This window comes from Pistacia vera, unplaced genomic scaffold (assembly GCF_008641045.1).
Source record: "Pistacia vera cultivar Batoury unplaced genomic scaffold, PisVer_v2 Contig487, whole genome shotgun sequence".
NCBI lineage: Eukaryota > Viridiplantae > Streptophyta > Magnoliopsida > Sapindales > Anacardiaceae > Pistacia > Pistacia vera.
In genome coordinates, this window is record NW_022196320.1 from 39,758 (window position 1) to 56,269 (window position 16,512).

Sequence of the window (16,512 nt, forward strand, 5' to 3'; positions counted from 1 at the left end):
ACCATTCGAAGTCATCTTTGGTAAACCCCCCATTTATCATCATATGAGAATTTTCGGTTGTCTTAGTTTTGCTTCCACTCTATCTCATGGAAGAAAGAAATTTGATCCAAGAGGTAGGAAATGTGTGTTTCTCGACTATCCCTTTGGCATAAAAGGCTACAAGATCTTAGACATACAAACCAACCAAATCTTTAATTCTCGGGATGTTGTGTTTCATGAAGGAGTCTTTCCTTTTAATACAAAGTGTTCCGCTACCACTCCTCCTCTCTCATCCTCCATTCCCCTCACCACACCATCACCCTTCAATTTTTCATTGCAGCAGCTACCTTCCACTCAATCTCCCTCTACACATAATCACACTGCCCCTCCCATTTCTATCATTTCTCCACTAGCTCCCTTTTCTCCTCCATTACCAGATTCTTCCCCTCCTACCATCCCTTCACCACCACCAATTCCTCCTGTTCCTCGCAGGTCAACCCAGACTAGGACTGCACCCCAATTTCTGTAGGACTACCATTGTCAAACAGCTCTCATTTCCTCCAACCGATTGTTGTCCAGAAAGCTGTGTCCTCTATCAGGTAATTCCTTTCCTCTTTCTCATACTTTATCTTATCATGCATTTTCTCCTACTTATCAAGCTTTTTCTACTTCTATCTCTACCCATTTTGAACCTAAAAATTATAAACAAGCCCTTAGTCACCCGGGATGGTGCCAGGCCATGGATACCGAATTGGCTGCCTTAGAAGCCAACAACACTTTGATTTTAACAGATTTACCTGATGGTAAATCTCCTATTGATTGTAAATATGTCTATAAGCTCAAGTATCACTCCAATGGCTCAGTTGAGAGATTAAAGGCTCGTTTAGTAGCTAAGGGCTACACACAGCTTGAAGGAGTTGATTTTCATGAGACATTCTCACCCGTTGCCAAGTTGGTAACCGTGCGGTCTCTTCTTGCTATTGCTTCCATTAAGGGTTGGCATTTACATCAATTTGATGTAAATAACGCCTTTTTGCATGGGGATTTAGATGAGGACATTTACATGAAGAAGCCTCCCGGTTACACTAAAGGAAAACCCACTCAAGTTTGTAAGTTACTCAAAAGCTTGTATGGCCTCAAACAAGCTTCAAGGCAATGGTATTCTAAGTTCTCCACCTCTTTGATTGAATCTGGTTTTTCTCAAAGCAAGGCTGATTACAGTCTTTTCACTAAAGAGTTTAATGGTTCTTTCATAGCTTTACTTGTGTATGTCGATGACATACTTGTGGCAAGTGATAATCTTGATTGTGTGACTGCATTGAAGGGCTTTCTTGACAGCAAATTCAAAATGAAGGATCTCGGTTCATTGAGGTATTTCCTTGGCATTGAAATAGCTCGGTCCTCCAAAGGTATCCATTTATGTCAACGGAAATATCTCTTGGATATTCTAGCTGATAGTGGTAATCTGGGCAGCAAGCCAACTAAAGTTCCCATGGAGCAAAATCTCAAGTTAGCTCACTCTTCAGGCCAACCCTTATCAGATCCGAGTATCTACAGGCGATTAATTGGTCGTCTTCTCTACCTCACAATCAGTCGGCCTGATATTTGTTACAGTGTTCAAACTTTAAGTCAGTTTATGGCTCATCCTACTGATTATCACTTGTTGGCAGCTCAGAAAATTCTGAAATACCTTAAGGCTGCTCCCGGACAGGGTCTACTTCTCTCAAGTTCTTCCTCCCTTCAACTCCATGCCTATTGCGACTCAGATTGGGCCTCTTGCCCTGACACCAGGCGTTCAGTCACAGGTTACTGCATATTCCTTGGCTCTTCTTTGATTTCCTGGAAATCAAAGAAGCAATCTATTGTGTCCCGATCCTCAGCTGAAGCTGAGTACCGTTCAATGGCAGCAACCTGCTCAGAACTCACCTGGCTGCGTTTCATCCTCTCTGCTCTCCATGTTCCTCATCCTCAGGCTGCTTTCTTGTATTGTGACAACAAGGCTGCCATCCACATTGCTGCCAACCCTGTGTTTCACGAGAGGATGAAGCATATCGAGCTCGATTGCCACTTGATACGTGACAAGATCCAAGAAGGCAGTATCCAAACCTGCCATGTCTCAAGTGCTCATCAGTTGGCTGATATCTTCACTAAGGCCCTATCCTCTCTTGTTCTTCATCATCACCTATCCAAGATGGGAGTCCTTAATTTGCACTCTCCATCTTATGGGGGGGTATTGGAGAATATCCCACAGCCTTCTGCTTTAACAGAAGAGAAGGCACCTAATGATGCTTCATTCTAGTTTGTTATTTTGCTGAGTTGTACATAAGGGCTTATTTGTATTTTTCCTTCTATAGGTTGTTAGAATATTTTGTATTTTTCCTTCTATAGGTTGTTAGAATATTCTTTCTCTGCTTTTGTATATATACTGGATACTGTACAGATGAATAACAAATGGAAAGGCATATTGCCATTTACCTCATTCTCTGTTTCCTTGTTTTTCGCCTTTCCTCTTTTACTTTTCTTTCTGTTACACTATCACATCAAGGGGAATATAATAGAACGCTTTATTAATGGGAATAGTTGTCTTTTAAAATTTTATTGACTTTTCTAAAAAATGGTTTACATTATAAAGAAACCTATTGAATTTAGAAGAAAATATTTTTACATAATAATATTGTTTTAAATAAATATGTTGTTGATGTAAGAATTACACAGAGATCCGATTGAGCTTGGTGGAATCAAAACTGATATGTGCGTGATCAAAGATAACCAGTAATGCAATATGAATGTAAGAACAATAATGTAAAGAACACGACAAGTTTTTAAAGTGGTTTGACAAGTTTGAATCTTGAACCTACATCTATTATGTTTCTTAGTTATTTAGAGAGTTTACAAGAAAATAGTATAATGTCTAAAACAATTTGCTAACCCTTCTTCCATTGTTGGAAGGGAATATACAAGTTTTTTTATAAAGGAAAGAGCGAAATTAAAAGAATTACAATCAAGATTGAAGTGCAATTCCGATATTCTTGTGATTGAGCGCTAAGATCGTGCTATCATTGCTGTTGATCTGATCTCTTCCGAAATATTCGGGATCTGAGCTTATCTATGATTTGCTCGAATAGCTGTTAGGATTGGTTGCGATTAGCTTATGCTAAGTCGAGTTATATCTCGACGAGCTTATGCTAGGTCGGACTATAACCTCGCGGAACTTTGATTTCTCTGAGCTTAATGGAAAAATCACATGCAACATTTGTTGAACATGTTTTTATTTTTTAAATATGTAAAAAGCATAAACAAATTTATATAAGAACGCACCCAAAATATTTGGATCATACATTTATAATTAATGGAGAGGAAGGGTAAGCTTTCAAATTGGCAATTAAATCACTACCATCATAATCTTAATCATAATTATTATCAACGTTGTGAAGTGCTGCTAGCTTTCGTCTGACATTGACTTGGAATTTTCTTTTTATTAGACAAAAACAAGTAATTAAAAACAAATAAATCAAAATTTCTTGGCAGCTCAAAGAATGTCATGCCAAGGAAGAGCAATTAAGGGGTGGGCACAGCTAACTCAATTAATTTTCTCATTTAATCTTGGTGGCCCAATTTTCTGATTAGGCTCTTGGAGGTCCAAAGGCCACAATCTCATGTGTTGAGTTATTTTACCTCTTTAATAGCGTAGAATTTGATTTGAATGAATAAAGATAGATTAAAAGCATGAATTATAAATTAAAGCCACAATTACATTATATAGTGGAACAAATGATTCAATAGTAACACAATCAAGGAAGTAAAGAATTATAACAAAGTCCCAAAATTTATACGCATAAAGAAGCTATTTTACAGATTCACCAGTTACAAATTCCTTATAGTCGGGATTTAAAATGGGTGATGCCCATTTATTTTGCCCATATTTGTCCTTCCGACGTTGCAACCTCGTATTGAATCGACCAGTTGCTGATTGTTGCAGCACCAGAACTGATGCGTGTGATACAGCTTGAGTCATCACCAATGTCTCCCCAACTGTTCCTAGCTCCGGATTTTCGCTCCACTCTGTAAGCCCCATTGTTATGGGCGAGTTTACTCCATATCCGCGTCCAACTATGTACAGATCAAAGTCATTATACTTTGATCTAAGACTTTCTAATACATCTTCACCGCTATTCACTATTTTCTCTTGATAATTTATGTGTTGGTCGCACATTGTCTTGAACCTGAACTCGTTGATAAATTCATCATCAAACTCTTTCCCTTCTTCATTCATAATCGATTCTGACAAATTCTCATTTCTATATTCAATGTTTTCCTCATTTCCTAGATTGTCAATTTCTGCATCTTTACCAAGAAGAAACCGTACCACGGTTAGATGCACGCCTCTTGTTTTTGCCATTCTCGTTGCATAACTTAGTGCCTCATGGTCGTCAGGCCCGCCGACAAAGAGCACGGCTATACGGAACTCCAATTTTTCATTGAATGTTGAATCGGACAGCACGGACAGTGCCAGTCCACGATCCACGAGAATGCCGACTGAACATGGTGAATTTTTGAGTAAATTCTGGTTCACTTCTTGTATTGAAAGGTTATCTCCTTGCAATCGACCATCGGATGTTGGTAGCTTGTGATAAGGTAACAAAATGAAGGCCACATGCCGGTCCTCTGCAAGTTGGAAGATGTCCTCGTGCATGGTGTCGTATGGGGACACTGCGGTGAGTGGATACACAGTTACGGCGTCGTTTACGGAGTTAAAATTACGGAAGGCGCTAATAATATGTTCTGATTCTACCCTTTCGCGAGGCAAGTTTCTGTTGTTGCTGGCATTGTTATTCTTGGTTGTGTCATGCACAATGAGCATGGCGGAGGTACGTCCAGTACCAGTGAGCTCCACAAGATGCATGGCGAAAACACAAATTGGGGATTTCCTAGTGGCATGAGAAAGCTGGAGTAAATTGATGATGCCGGAGACGTTTCGGGTTGAATGAACGCAAGTTAGAATTCGAAGTTCTGTGTCTTGATTTCTTCTCTCTATAGTCCTTTGCTTGTAGTTGGTGAAACGCTTTGTTGTTTTTTTGACAAAGTAAAAGATTGGTGGTACTATAGACGTCATGAACAAAATTGAGATGGTCATTACAAGCACATAGACGTTGTCCAAAGCCTGAAACAAAAACAAAAAACTTGTCAAAACTTGAGTAAATTAAATGTTTATGATAATGTATTAATTAATCACCTTCATGTTCCGGGCTTCAGTGAGAACGATCATGGACAACACACCTTTGGTGTTGAGAAGAACTCCGAGACCCAATCCCTCCTTTGATGTCATGCCAAAGAATGAAGACACAAAGACAGTGCTGATAATTTTTGCGGAAGTAGCGCAAACTGTTACCAGCCCCACACTTAACAATCTAGTTCTATATGCTAAATCACCGAACGTAGTTCGTAGCCCATTCATCATAAACGCGGCTGGCAACATGATTCTATTCACAAACACTTCAATCCTTTCCATAATCTGAAGGGCAAGGTCTCCGTGTGGGATGATTAATCCAAATATGAAAGCACCGAACATAGAATGTGAGCCACACGCATCTGCAATACATCCGATTATTGCAACCCCGACCAGAATGAAGCTTATATGCGTTTCACTGAATTTGTTTTCTCCTTTCACTTTGCTATGCCTAATTATCCAATGAATCCCCGGACGCAATAAAAACCAGCAGCATATTAGAAAGATAATTGTTGGAATTACAGCCATGTAGAACCTATTCAGATCAAACATAGTTATGGTTGCAACAAGAAGACCAAAAGTGGTAATATCACTGACAAGAGCAACAGTCAAGGCCAGTCTCCCGAGTTCCGTGTGTAGAAGCTTCACATTTGAGAGCAGTCTCGCCAGGTCGGGGAAGCTCGTGTTAGACAATATTGTTGCCCAGAAGACGGCACCAATAAGCGGCGGGCTGCCGGCGTCTTTACCTTTATGCAGTGGTACAAAATACAAGGCTGCCCCTGCGATTACCGGAAACAAAATTCCGGCTACCGCAATGCTGAGTGACTTCTTCCCAATGTGCTTCAATGCAGATAGATCCATCTCTAATCCCACTAAGAACATGTAATAGGTTAGCCCCATAAATGTGTATATCTCCACCACCATGTTCAACTCAAATTTGAAAACGAAGCCTGCTATCGGTAAACTCCCAAAAAATGTTGGCCCCGTCAGAATACCCGCCTGCATTTGGAATTAAAACACAAATAATTAAAAATGTTAATTAACAGGTGAAGTTGCAGGCACACTTACGATAAGTTCAGACACAAAACGAGGTTGGCGAAGTGGTTGGAGGAGGAACATGACAATTCGAGTGAAGAGAATTATAAGACAAAGTTGCATGACAAGATCAGGGAGATGTTGATCGAGGGGATTGTCGATTTGCCATAAGGTGCTGTCTGTGCTAACATTTCTCAGATAACATACTTGAATTTCCACTCCTGTGCTGTTTGATACGTTATATTTTTCTAATTGAAAACCGGAGGGCGCTTTAGATTCTAATCTCCTAATAGTATTCATCGTTGGGACCGCTGCTACTGCTTTGCTAATGACATAGTTGTTTCTGGTCAAGATTTATATAAAAGAAACACAACTATTTATATCCGCATTCTTTGCTCTTCTTTTCTTGCTTTTCTTAAATATGGTGTTTTTAGTTGTAGCTGTAACAACTCCACACTAACAGAAATTCAAATCACGTTCAACTTTACATGTAAAACAAATTCAAACCCAAATTAACATAACAGTTCACTCCAATTGGAACCCAGACGTTATACCTACATTTTATAACCCATTAACACTTCAAAATTAAACACAATATTCATCAGAAATACTTGGAACAACCACCCTGTTTTAGTTCCTCAAATCGAGCCCTTTTTAGTTTTTATCAAGAAATGAGGAAAATAAAATAAAACAAAACTGTAGTAGTTTTTTATAAATCAACCAGGATCTTATAATTGTGGTCTCAAGTCCTGATGGTTCTTATTAAAAATTGTTGTAATCGTTAAAATTTGGCTTTGACGCTTTGTGTTGTCCGTGTATTAACAACATCACCTTTGACGATTTATTTGCCGTTATGAACTCAACGGTATACGAAAGGACGTTGCACTGAATATTGATGTGAACGTTTAAAGTTTTTAATGTGTAAACTAAATGAATAGACACAAATAGATGAAAAGAAAAAATATCCTATTTTTATATGACAATAAAACATTTTATATAAAATTAAAACATTGCGACCTAAATTTTTGACACTCCTTGTGAGCCTTTCATTTACATAAATCTATCGGTGATTAGAGAGAAGTTAGAATTAACTATCTCTGAGTAATCGAATAGTATGATAGTGACTGTTGAGTGTATTATTTAAGAGATTCTGAGTTTGAATCCCTCCTCGGTTGCTAATAGGGATAGCCACTAGAGTTCTTATCTAGTCGATAGTTCTAGGGTTTCAAAAGATTAGTTGAGGTGCACATAAGCTGGCCTGGACACCCCGTCATAAAAAAAAAAAAAAAAAAAAAAAAGAGAAGTTAGAATTATAATATTGTAATTTAAAATTTTTACTTAATTTTAAACACTTTTTGTGAGTCATTTATTTTATGTTAACATCTAAAGGGTTGGATTTTTATGTTAACATTTAGGGTGCTTTTGGTTCGGGGAATGTTTTATTGCTCAAAATGTAGGATTATCAATGAGATAAATTACCTTGAAGATTATGGGGAAATGTTATATCAATATGTTTGGTTATACTAGTGGTTATATATAATTAAAATGTTTGGGTAGGAAGAATAAAATATTATCGACAGAAGCTTTTACTGAATTGTCCTTCATTTTTAATATAATAATAATAATAATAATATATTATTATTATTATTATAAATTATTTTTAACCCCTTATATTTGATAATTTAGCTAAAATATCCAACAACAAAGTTTAAATTTTAACAAAATACCCTCAGCCACCCAAAATCACTACTGACCGCGGCCTACCACCGCTGGCTGCTGGCGGCAGTCATCGAAACGACGCATGACCCACTAGATTTGGCCAATCGTGTGTTGTTTTGGCTGTTTCTAGCCAGATTGAAGGCCAAAAACAGCTAGATCGTCGCTAGATTTATTGTAATCTGGTTGTTTTCAGTAAGATCAATGCCAATCTAGCTATTTCTAGCCAGATTGAAGGCCAAAAACAGCCAGATTGTTGTGGATCTTGCCAGAAACAACCACAAAAGGCCAGATTTGTTTTGGCCATTTTCGGCAAGATCCACGACGATTTGACCGTTTTCAGCCTTCAATATGGTCGAAAATAGTTAGATCGATGCACGACCGACTAGATCCTGTCGATTATGCATCAATCTGGTGACTATTGCCAGCGGCCGGCAGTGGTTTTTGATGGTTGAAGGTATTTTATTAACTTTTAAACTTTTTATGGCTGGGGTGATTTAGCTAAATTCTCAAATGTAAGGAGTTTGGACTGATTGTTATTTGGTTTATATTTGAGGGCAATTCAGTCTGAAATGACTTTTATTTAGGGGCAAATTTGGTTTAAAAAAAAGATAATTATGGTAGAAAAAAATTAACACCCTTAGACTAGGTAATCTAATATTCACTATTGAGAATGAAACATTCCTGTAATCTTATATTAGTGTCAAATAAAACAAAGAAATGTCTGGAATCAAAGATAGATAATAGGAGTTATTTGCCCAGAGCCCTAATCAAACACAACCTTAAAGGTAGAGCCAGGCCGGAGTCTTGAGCTCCTAACAATGGGTGAAAATTTTGAATCTCTAAAAAAAATTTAAGTTTAATCAAAAGAATAATAATTATGTTAATATTAATCATTTACAATTTCATTCTCCTAAGTTCAGTATTTACTAATTAATAAATGTTAATCCTATTAAATTTATTATGAATCGAATTATTTATATAATTAATAATTATGATAAACTTGAATGGTAATTATATTAATTATTTAAAAGTTAATTTCATTTAACGATTTCTTAAAATAATTGTATTTGTAAATGAAAAAATATTTATTTTTTGATATAATGGTTGTAATTTAGATAAGAAAATTACATCAAGTATAATTTAATCACATAAAATTATAAATTCAATTATATTGATTTAAACATTTAAACATTATTTATTTTATGTTTAAACATATAAACGATCTAGAATATATCTCTAATTAATATATTAATAAAACTAATATTATCTATTATATAAATTAATTTAAGAAGAATAGTTTATAATTTAGAAAAAAAAATCAGTCTGAATAGACTTAGATAAGAGAATGGTTGTAGAGACAGAAAAAGGTATATATATATATGCCAATAGTTATTGAATTTTATTCATCACAATCAATTTAAAAATAGATGAGAAAAAAAAAAAAAAAATTAAAATGTGTCACAAATTTATTGGTTGGTGGTATTGATGATATGGTACTATTTTGATATTCTAGATTTTTTCTATAACATTGAGAAAATTATAGGCTCCGTTTGGTTCACTTTTTTTCTTTTTTAAGAAATGTTTTTTGAAAAAAGTTAAAAAAAGTTGAATTGGGTGAGTATTACGATGTAGGATTTGGAAATTAATAAAAATACCCCATATGTTTGTTTATTTACTAAACACCCCTATAATAAAACTTTGAAAGTTAACAAAAATATCCCCAACCCACCCATTGGATAATCACAACTGGCCACCACCGCCGGAGGGTGGCCGGATTCGCCGTATCGACGCATGACCGACTGGATCTTGCCGGTCGTGCGCCGATATGGCCTTTGCCTTTGCATACATTTGCTCGTCAACGACGACCAAAGATACGGCCGTCATTGATGGTCAACGACTACCATATGTTGGCCATCGTTGATGTCTGGTTACGGCCAAATATCTGGCCGTCAACAGCCAGATCCACCGTGAATCTAGCCAGAAAAGGCTAGATCGACGCACTACCGACCAGATTCAGTTGGTAGTGCGCCATTATATCAGATTCCGGCCAACTTCCGACAGTGGTGGCCGAAATCTGGTATAATGTGGGTTTAGGGGTGTTTTTGCAATTTTGAAAAAAAATATTTAATCTCTAATCCCACTAAGAACATGTAATAGGTTAGCCCCATAAATGTGTATATCTCCACCACCATGTTCAACTCAAATTTGAAAACGAAGCCTGCTATCGGTAAACTCCCAAAAAATGTTGGCCCCGTCAGAATACCCGCCTGCATTTGGAATTAAAACACAAATAATTAAAAATGTTAATTAACAGGTGAAGTTGCAGGCACACTTACGATAAGTTCAGACACAAAACGAGGTTGGCGAAGTGGTTGGAGGAGGAACATGACAATTCGAGTGAAGAGAATTATAAGACAAAGTTGCATGACAAGATCAGGGAGATGTTGATCGAGGGGATTGTCGATTTGCCATAAGGTGCTGTCTGTGCTAACATTTCTCAGATAACATACTTGAATTTCCACTCCTGTGCTGTTTGATACGTTATATTTTTCTAATTGAAAACCGGAGGGCGCTTTAGATTCTAATCTCCTAATAGTATTCATCGTTGGGACCGCTGCTACTGCTTTGCTAATGACATAGTTGTTTCTGGTCAAGATTTATATAAAAGAAACACAACTATTTATATCCGCATTCTTTGCTCTTCTTTTCTTGCTTTTCTTAAATATGGTGTTTTTAGTTGTAGCTGTAACAACTCCACACTAACAGAAATTCAAATCACGTTCAACTTTACATGTAAAACAAATTCAAACCCAAATTAACATAACAGTTCACTCCAATTGGAACCCAGACGTTATACCTACATTTTATAACCCATTAACACTTCAAAATTAAACACAATATTCATCAGAAATACTTGGAACAACCACCCTGTTTTAGTTCCTCAAATCGAGCCCTTTTTAGTTTTTATCAAGAAATGAGGAAAATAAAATAAAACAAAACTGTAGTAGTTTTTTATAAATCAACCAGGATCTTATAATTGTGGTCTCAAGTCCTGATGGTTCTTATTAAAAATTGTTGTAATCGTTAAAATTTGGCTTTGACGCTTTGTGTTGTCCGTGTATTAACAACATCACCTTTGACGATTTATTTGCCGTTATGAACTCAACGGTATACGAAAGGACGTTGCACTGAATATTGATGTGAACGTTTAAAGTTTTTAATGTGTAAACTAAATGAATAGACACAAATAGATGAAAAGAAAAAATATCCTATTTTTATATGACAATAAAACATTTTATATAAAATTAAAACATTGCGACCTAAATTTTTGACACTCCTTGTGAGCCTTTCATTTACATAAATCTATCGGTGATTAGAGAGAAGTTAGAATTAACTATCTCTGAGTAATCGAATAGTATGATAGTGACTGTTGAGTGTATTATTTAAGAGATTCTGAGTTTGAATCCCTCCTCGGTTGCTAATAGGGATAGCCACTAGAGTTCTTATCTAGTCGATAGTTCTAGGGTTTCAAAAGATTAGTTGAGGTGCACATAAGCTGGCCTGGACACCCCGTCATAAAAAAAAAAAAAAAAAAAAAAAAGAGAAGTTAGAATTATAATATTGTAATTTAAAATTTTTACTTAATTTTAAACACTTTTTGTGAGTCATTTATTTTATGTTAACATCTAAAGGGTTGGATTTTTATGTTAACATTTAGGGTGCTTTTGGTTCGGGGAATGTTTTATTGCTCAAAATGTAGGATTATCAATGAGATAAATTACCTTGAAGATTATGGGGAAATGTTATATCAATATGTTTGGTTATACTAGTGGTTATATATAATTAAAATGTTTGGGTAGGAAGAATAAAATATTATCGACAGAAGCTTTTACTGAATTGTCCTTCATTTTTAATATAATAATAATAATAATAATATATTATTATTATTATTATAAATTATTTTTAACCCCTTATATTTGATAATTTAGCTAAAATATCCAACAACAAAGTTTAAATTTTAACAAAATACCCTCAGCCACCCAAAATCACTACTGACCGCGGCCTACCACCGCTGGCTGCTGGCGGCAGTCATCGAAACGACGCATGACCCACTAGATTTGGCCAATCGTGTGTTGTTTTGGCTGTTTCTAGCCAGATTGAAGGCCAAAAACAGCTAGATCGTCGCTAGATTTATTGTAATCTGGTTGTTTTCAGTAAGATCAATGCCAATCTAGCTATTTCTAGCCAGATTGAAGGCCAAAAACAGCCAGATTGTTGTGGATCTTGCCAGAAACAACCACAAAAGGCCAGATTTGTTTTGGCCATTTTCGGCAAGATCCACGACGATTTGACCGTTTTCAGCCTTCAATATGGTCGAAAATAGTTAGATCGATGCACGACCGACTAGATCCTGTCGATTATGCATCAATCTGGTGACTATTGCCAGCGGCCGGCAGTGGTTTTTGATGGTTGAAGGTATTTTATTAACTTTTAAACTTTTTATGGCTGGGGTGATTTAGCTAAATTCTCAAATGTAAGGAGTTTGGACTGATTGTTATTTGGTTTATATTTGAGGGCAATTCAGTCTGAAATGACTTTTATTTAGGGGCAAATTTGGTTTAAAAAAAAGATAATTATGGTAGAAAAAAATTAACACCCTTAGACTAGGTAATCTAATATTCACTATTGAGAATGAAACATTCCTGTAATCTTATATTAGTGTCAAATAAAACAAAGAAATGTCTGGAATCAAAGATAGATAATAGGAGTTATTTGCCCAGAGCCCTAATCAAACACAACCTTAAAGGTAGAGCCAGGCCGGAGTCTTGAGCTCCTAACAATGGGTGAAAATTTTGAATCTCTAAAAAAAATTTAAGTTTAATCAAAAGAATAATAATTATGTTAATATTAATCATTTACAATTTCATTCTCCTAAGTTCAGTATTTACTAATTAATAAATGTTAATCCTATTAAATTTATTATGAATCGAATTATTTATATAATTAATAATTATGATAAACTTGAATGGTAATTATATTAATTATTTAAAAGTTAATTTCATTTAACGATTTCTTAAAATAATTGTATTTGTAAATGAAAAAATATTTATTTTTTGATATAATGGTTGTAATTTAGATAAGAAAATTACATCAAGTATAATTTAATCACATAAAATTATAAATTCAATTATATTGATTTAAACATTTAAACATTATTTATTTTATGTTTAAACATATAAACGATCTAGAATATATCTCTAATTAATATATTAATAAAACTAATATTATCTATTATATAAATTAATTTAAGAAGAATAGTTTATAATTTAGAAAAAAAAATCAGTCTGAATAGACTTAGATAAGAGAATGGTTGTAGAGACAGAAAAAGGTATATATATATATGCCAATAGTTATTGAATTTTATTCATCACAATCAATTTAAAAATAGATGAGAAAAAAAAAAAAAAAATTAAAATGTGTCACAAATTTATTGGTTGGTGGTATTGATGATATGGTACTATTTTGATATTCTAGATTTTTTCTATAACATTGAGAAAATTATAGGCTCCGTTTGGTTCACTTTTTTTCTTTTTTAAGAAATGTTTTTTGAAAAAAGTTAAAAAAAGTTGAATTGGGTGAGTATTACGATGTAGGATTTGGAAATTAATAAAAATACCCCATATGTTTGTTTATTTACTAAACACCCCTATAATAAAACTTTGAAAGTTAACAAAAATATCCCCAACCCACCCATTGGATAATCACAACTGGCCACCACCGCCGGAGGGTGGCCGGATTCGCCGTATCGACGCATGACCGACTGGATCTTGCCGGTCGTGCGCCGATATGGCCTTTGCCTTTGCATACATTTGCTCGTCAACGACGACCAAAGATACGGCCGTCATTGATGGTCAACGACTACCATATGTTGGCCATCGTTGATGTCTGGTTACGGCCAAATATCTGGCCGTCAACAGCCAGATCCACCGTGAATCTAGCCAGAAAAGGCTAGATCGACGCACTACCGACCAGATTCAGTTGGTAGTGCGCCATTATATCAGATTCCGGCCAACTTCCGACAGTGGTGGCCGAAATCTGGTATAATGTGGGTTTAGGGGTGTTTTTGCAATTTTGAAAAAAAATATTTAATGGTATTTAATTAAATTAAAAAATTTAGAGGGTTTAAAAAAAGTTGAATAATATTGTGAGTTTTTTGGTATTTTACTGTTTAACTTTTTTAGAAATACTAATAATAGTATTCTCAAAAACCAACCAAAAGGGGCCATACTATCTGCTGGTAAGACTTAGAATAATGAGTTAGTAAAACATATTAAAAAAAAACTGATATTTGTTAAATGTATCAGAGTTTTTTGTTTAAATATTATCAAGGATTCTAATAAAATTAAAATCCATAATCTTTCGCCATCGCTCCACTTTCACTACTTTCGCAATCAACTCCACCACCCGCTCCCTTCCCACAATTTTTTATGACCCAGTTTCATTTACTCACTCAATCAACAAATTAAGATTTTTAATGATAAATCAGCTTTTAAATTTATTCTCATAAGATTGTTCTTTTGGGGAGTAAAAGATTTTTTCCCACACAAATAATAGCTTGATGACACTTTTCTATCCTCAGATTTTTAAAATACCATATTCTCACCCAAAAAATACATTTAATGACACATTCCCGTTGACCCTACACCATCACCATTTTCTTTCACGATCATTACTCACAAAAACTCCTTAAACTTTACTCTTGTCGACCTTGTCAATCGTCAGTAATTGAGTGATTAGGGTTTGTACAGTTACCCATCCCAAGTCAACTTCTGACCAATAATGACCACAAAAATCTAACCTTCTACCACCAAAAGACTTACCATCATTCTCTCTTTAAAAGCCCCAAAAGAATGGACTGGGTTTGCTCTATATTCATTATCAAATTAGAAAGTGTATTTTTTGAATTAAAAAAGTAATATTTTAAAAATAGAGAAAATACCATTAAGTCGTTATTTAGGTGAGAAAAAGCCGTTAACTCGTCTTTTGGGTGAGCTTTCCCTTCATTTTCTAGCCTTCTAGGGTAGCTTAGTTTCGAGTTTCTCTCGTCTTTAGGTTGTAATTCTTTATTTTTTTATTAAGTTACCGGTTACCGAAAAATAAATTTGTCAGTTTCAAGCATTTATCACCTTCACTTGATTTATTTAAATTTGGTCATATACTTTATTTAAATTTGATTTTGAGTTTATTGTTTACTTTTGTTTGATCCTATTAACTTCATTATTTGATTTAAATAAATTTGACATATATTAATTTCTTATTAATTTGCGATGCCAACTCAGTATTCTGTATTGGCTATTATAGCGTAGCGTAATATATATTTTCTCACATAGACATGTATAATACTCCCTCCGTTTTTTGTAAGTGACGTTTTAAGAGTTTTTAAACTTGTCTTTTCTGCACCTTTCATCATGCCTTCTTCACTTTTTATCACACCCTCTCTCTTTCCATTTCATCTTGTCATTTCTCTACTTTTCGCTTCTGTCTCTCTTTAATCTTTAATCTTATCTTATCTCTTCCCCTCTTCTCCTCTCTTCCTTATTTTCCATCGCCACTTCTTCTTTCTCTAATCTGTCTCTGCTTCCATCTTTTCTCTCTTTTTCTTGTCTTCCTTCTCTATGTTCCTCTCTCCACTTATTTGAAGCACCCTGTCGTCTTCAATCTCCACCTTCACTTCCTCTTTCTTGGGCCCTGGAAGATCAGCCTTGAACTCGTGAGCTTTTGGGGTTTTAACAAAAGCCGAAGTTTCTTGAGGGAGTTGAGAGGAGAGTGACGATACAGATGATGGGAAAGGAAAGTCCTTGAATGAGTTACAGAAGGCGCGGAAAGAGAGGATGTCCATGAGTGTGGCAAGGCGTTTAGCGATGGCGTTGAGGAGAAGTGCGGGGAGAGTGGACTAGTCTAGTTGAGTGGTGTCCATGGGAGAAAAAGGAGAAAATGGGCGTTTGTGGCAGTTGCGTAGTAGATTTGAGTTTAGAAATTTGTGATTTTTTTTTTTTCTTATCAAAATCATTGTCAAAATCAATTTGTGATGTTGTTGCATTATTGTCAAATTTGTGATGTTGTTGCAGCGTGAAAGAACTGGAGCAGTGTGAAAGAAAAGAAATAGATGAAGTTGGTGGGAGAAACAAATGCAATAAGACAAAATTGTTAAAAATGTTATTTAAATAAACGGAAAAGTTTTCCACTTTTAAAGTCTCTCTCACCTGCAAAATCAGGGAAAAAAGTTGATGGGAGAGAGAAATTTTTTTTTTATTAAAACCTATGCCCACACCTAAAATGTCACTTAAAAGAAAACGGAGGGAGTAATTAAAAAGAAAGGTACGCAGTTCCAACAAAGAATCAAAATTGAATTTCCAAAAAGTCACATAACATTCGCTTAACAAATTAACTACCATTACAATCAACTAAATAATTAAAGAATAACGAATGCTTCCAAGCCTTGATAGCTAGTGAAAACTTTATGAGAAAAAAAAAAAAAGAAGAAAAAACCT

The 16,512-nt window shown here is 35.2% G+C and overlaps 1 protein-coding gene across 1 annotated transcript; it reads right to left on the minus strand.

Annotated features, from left to right (window-relative positions):
• Window positions 1–3,823: 3,823 nt before the first annotated feature.
• LOC116147022 (cation/H(+) antiporter 15-like) lies at window positions 3,824–6,541 on the minus strand. Its single transcript, XM_031432451.1, has 3 exons — window positions 6,275–6,541; window positions 5,213–6,205; window positions 3,824–5,140 (listed from the first exon to the last, which is right to left on the minus strand). The coding sequence occupies exons 1-3, from the start codon at window positions 6,539–6,541 to the stop codon at window positions 3,824–3,826; spliced, it is 2,577 nt and encodes an 858-aa protein (XP_031288311.1).
• Between the last annotated feature and the right edge of the window lie 9,971 nt (window positions 6,542–16,512).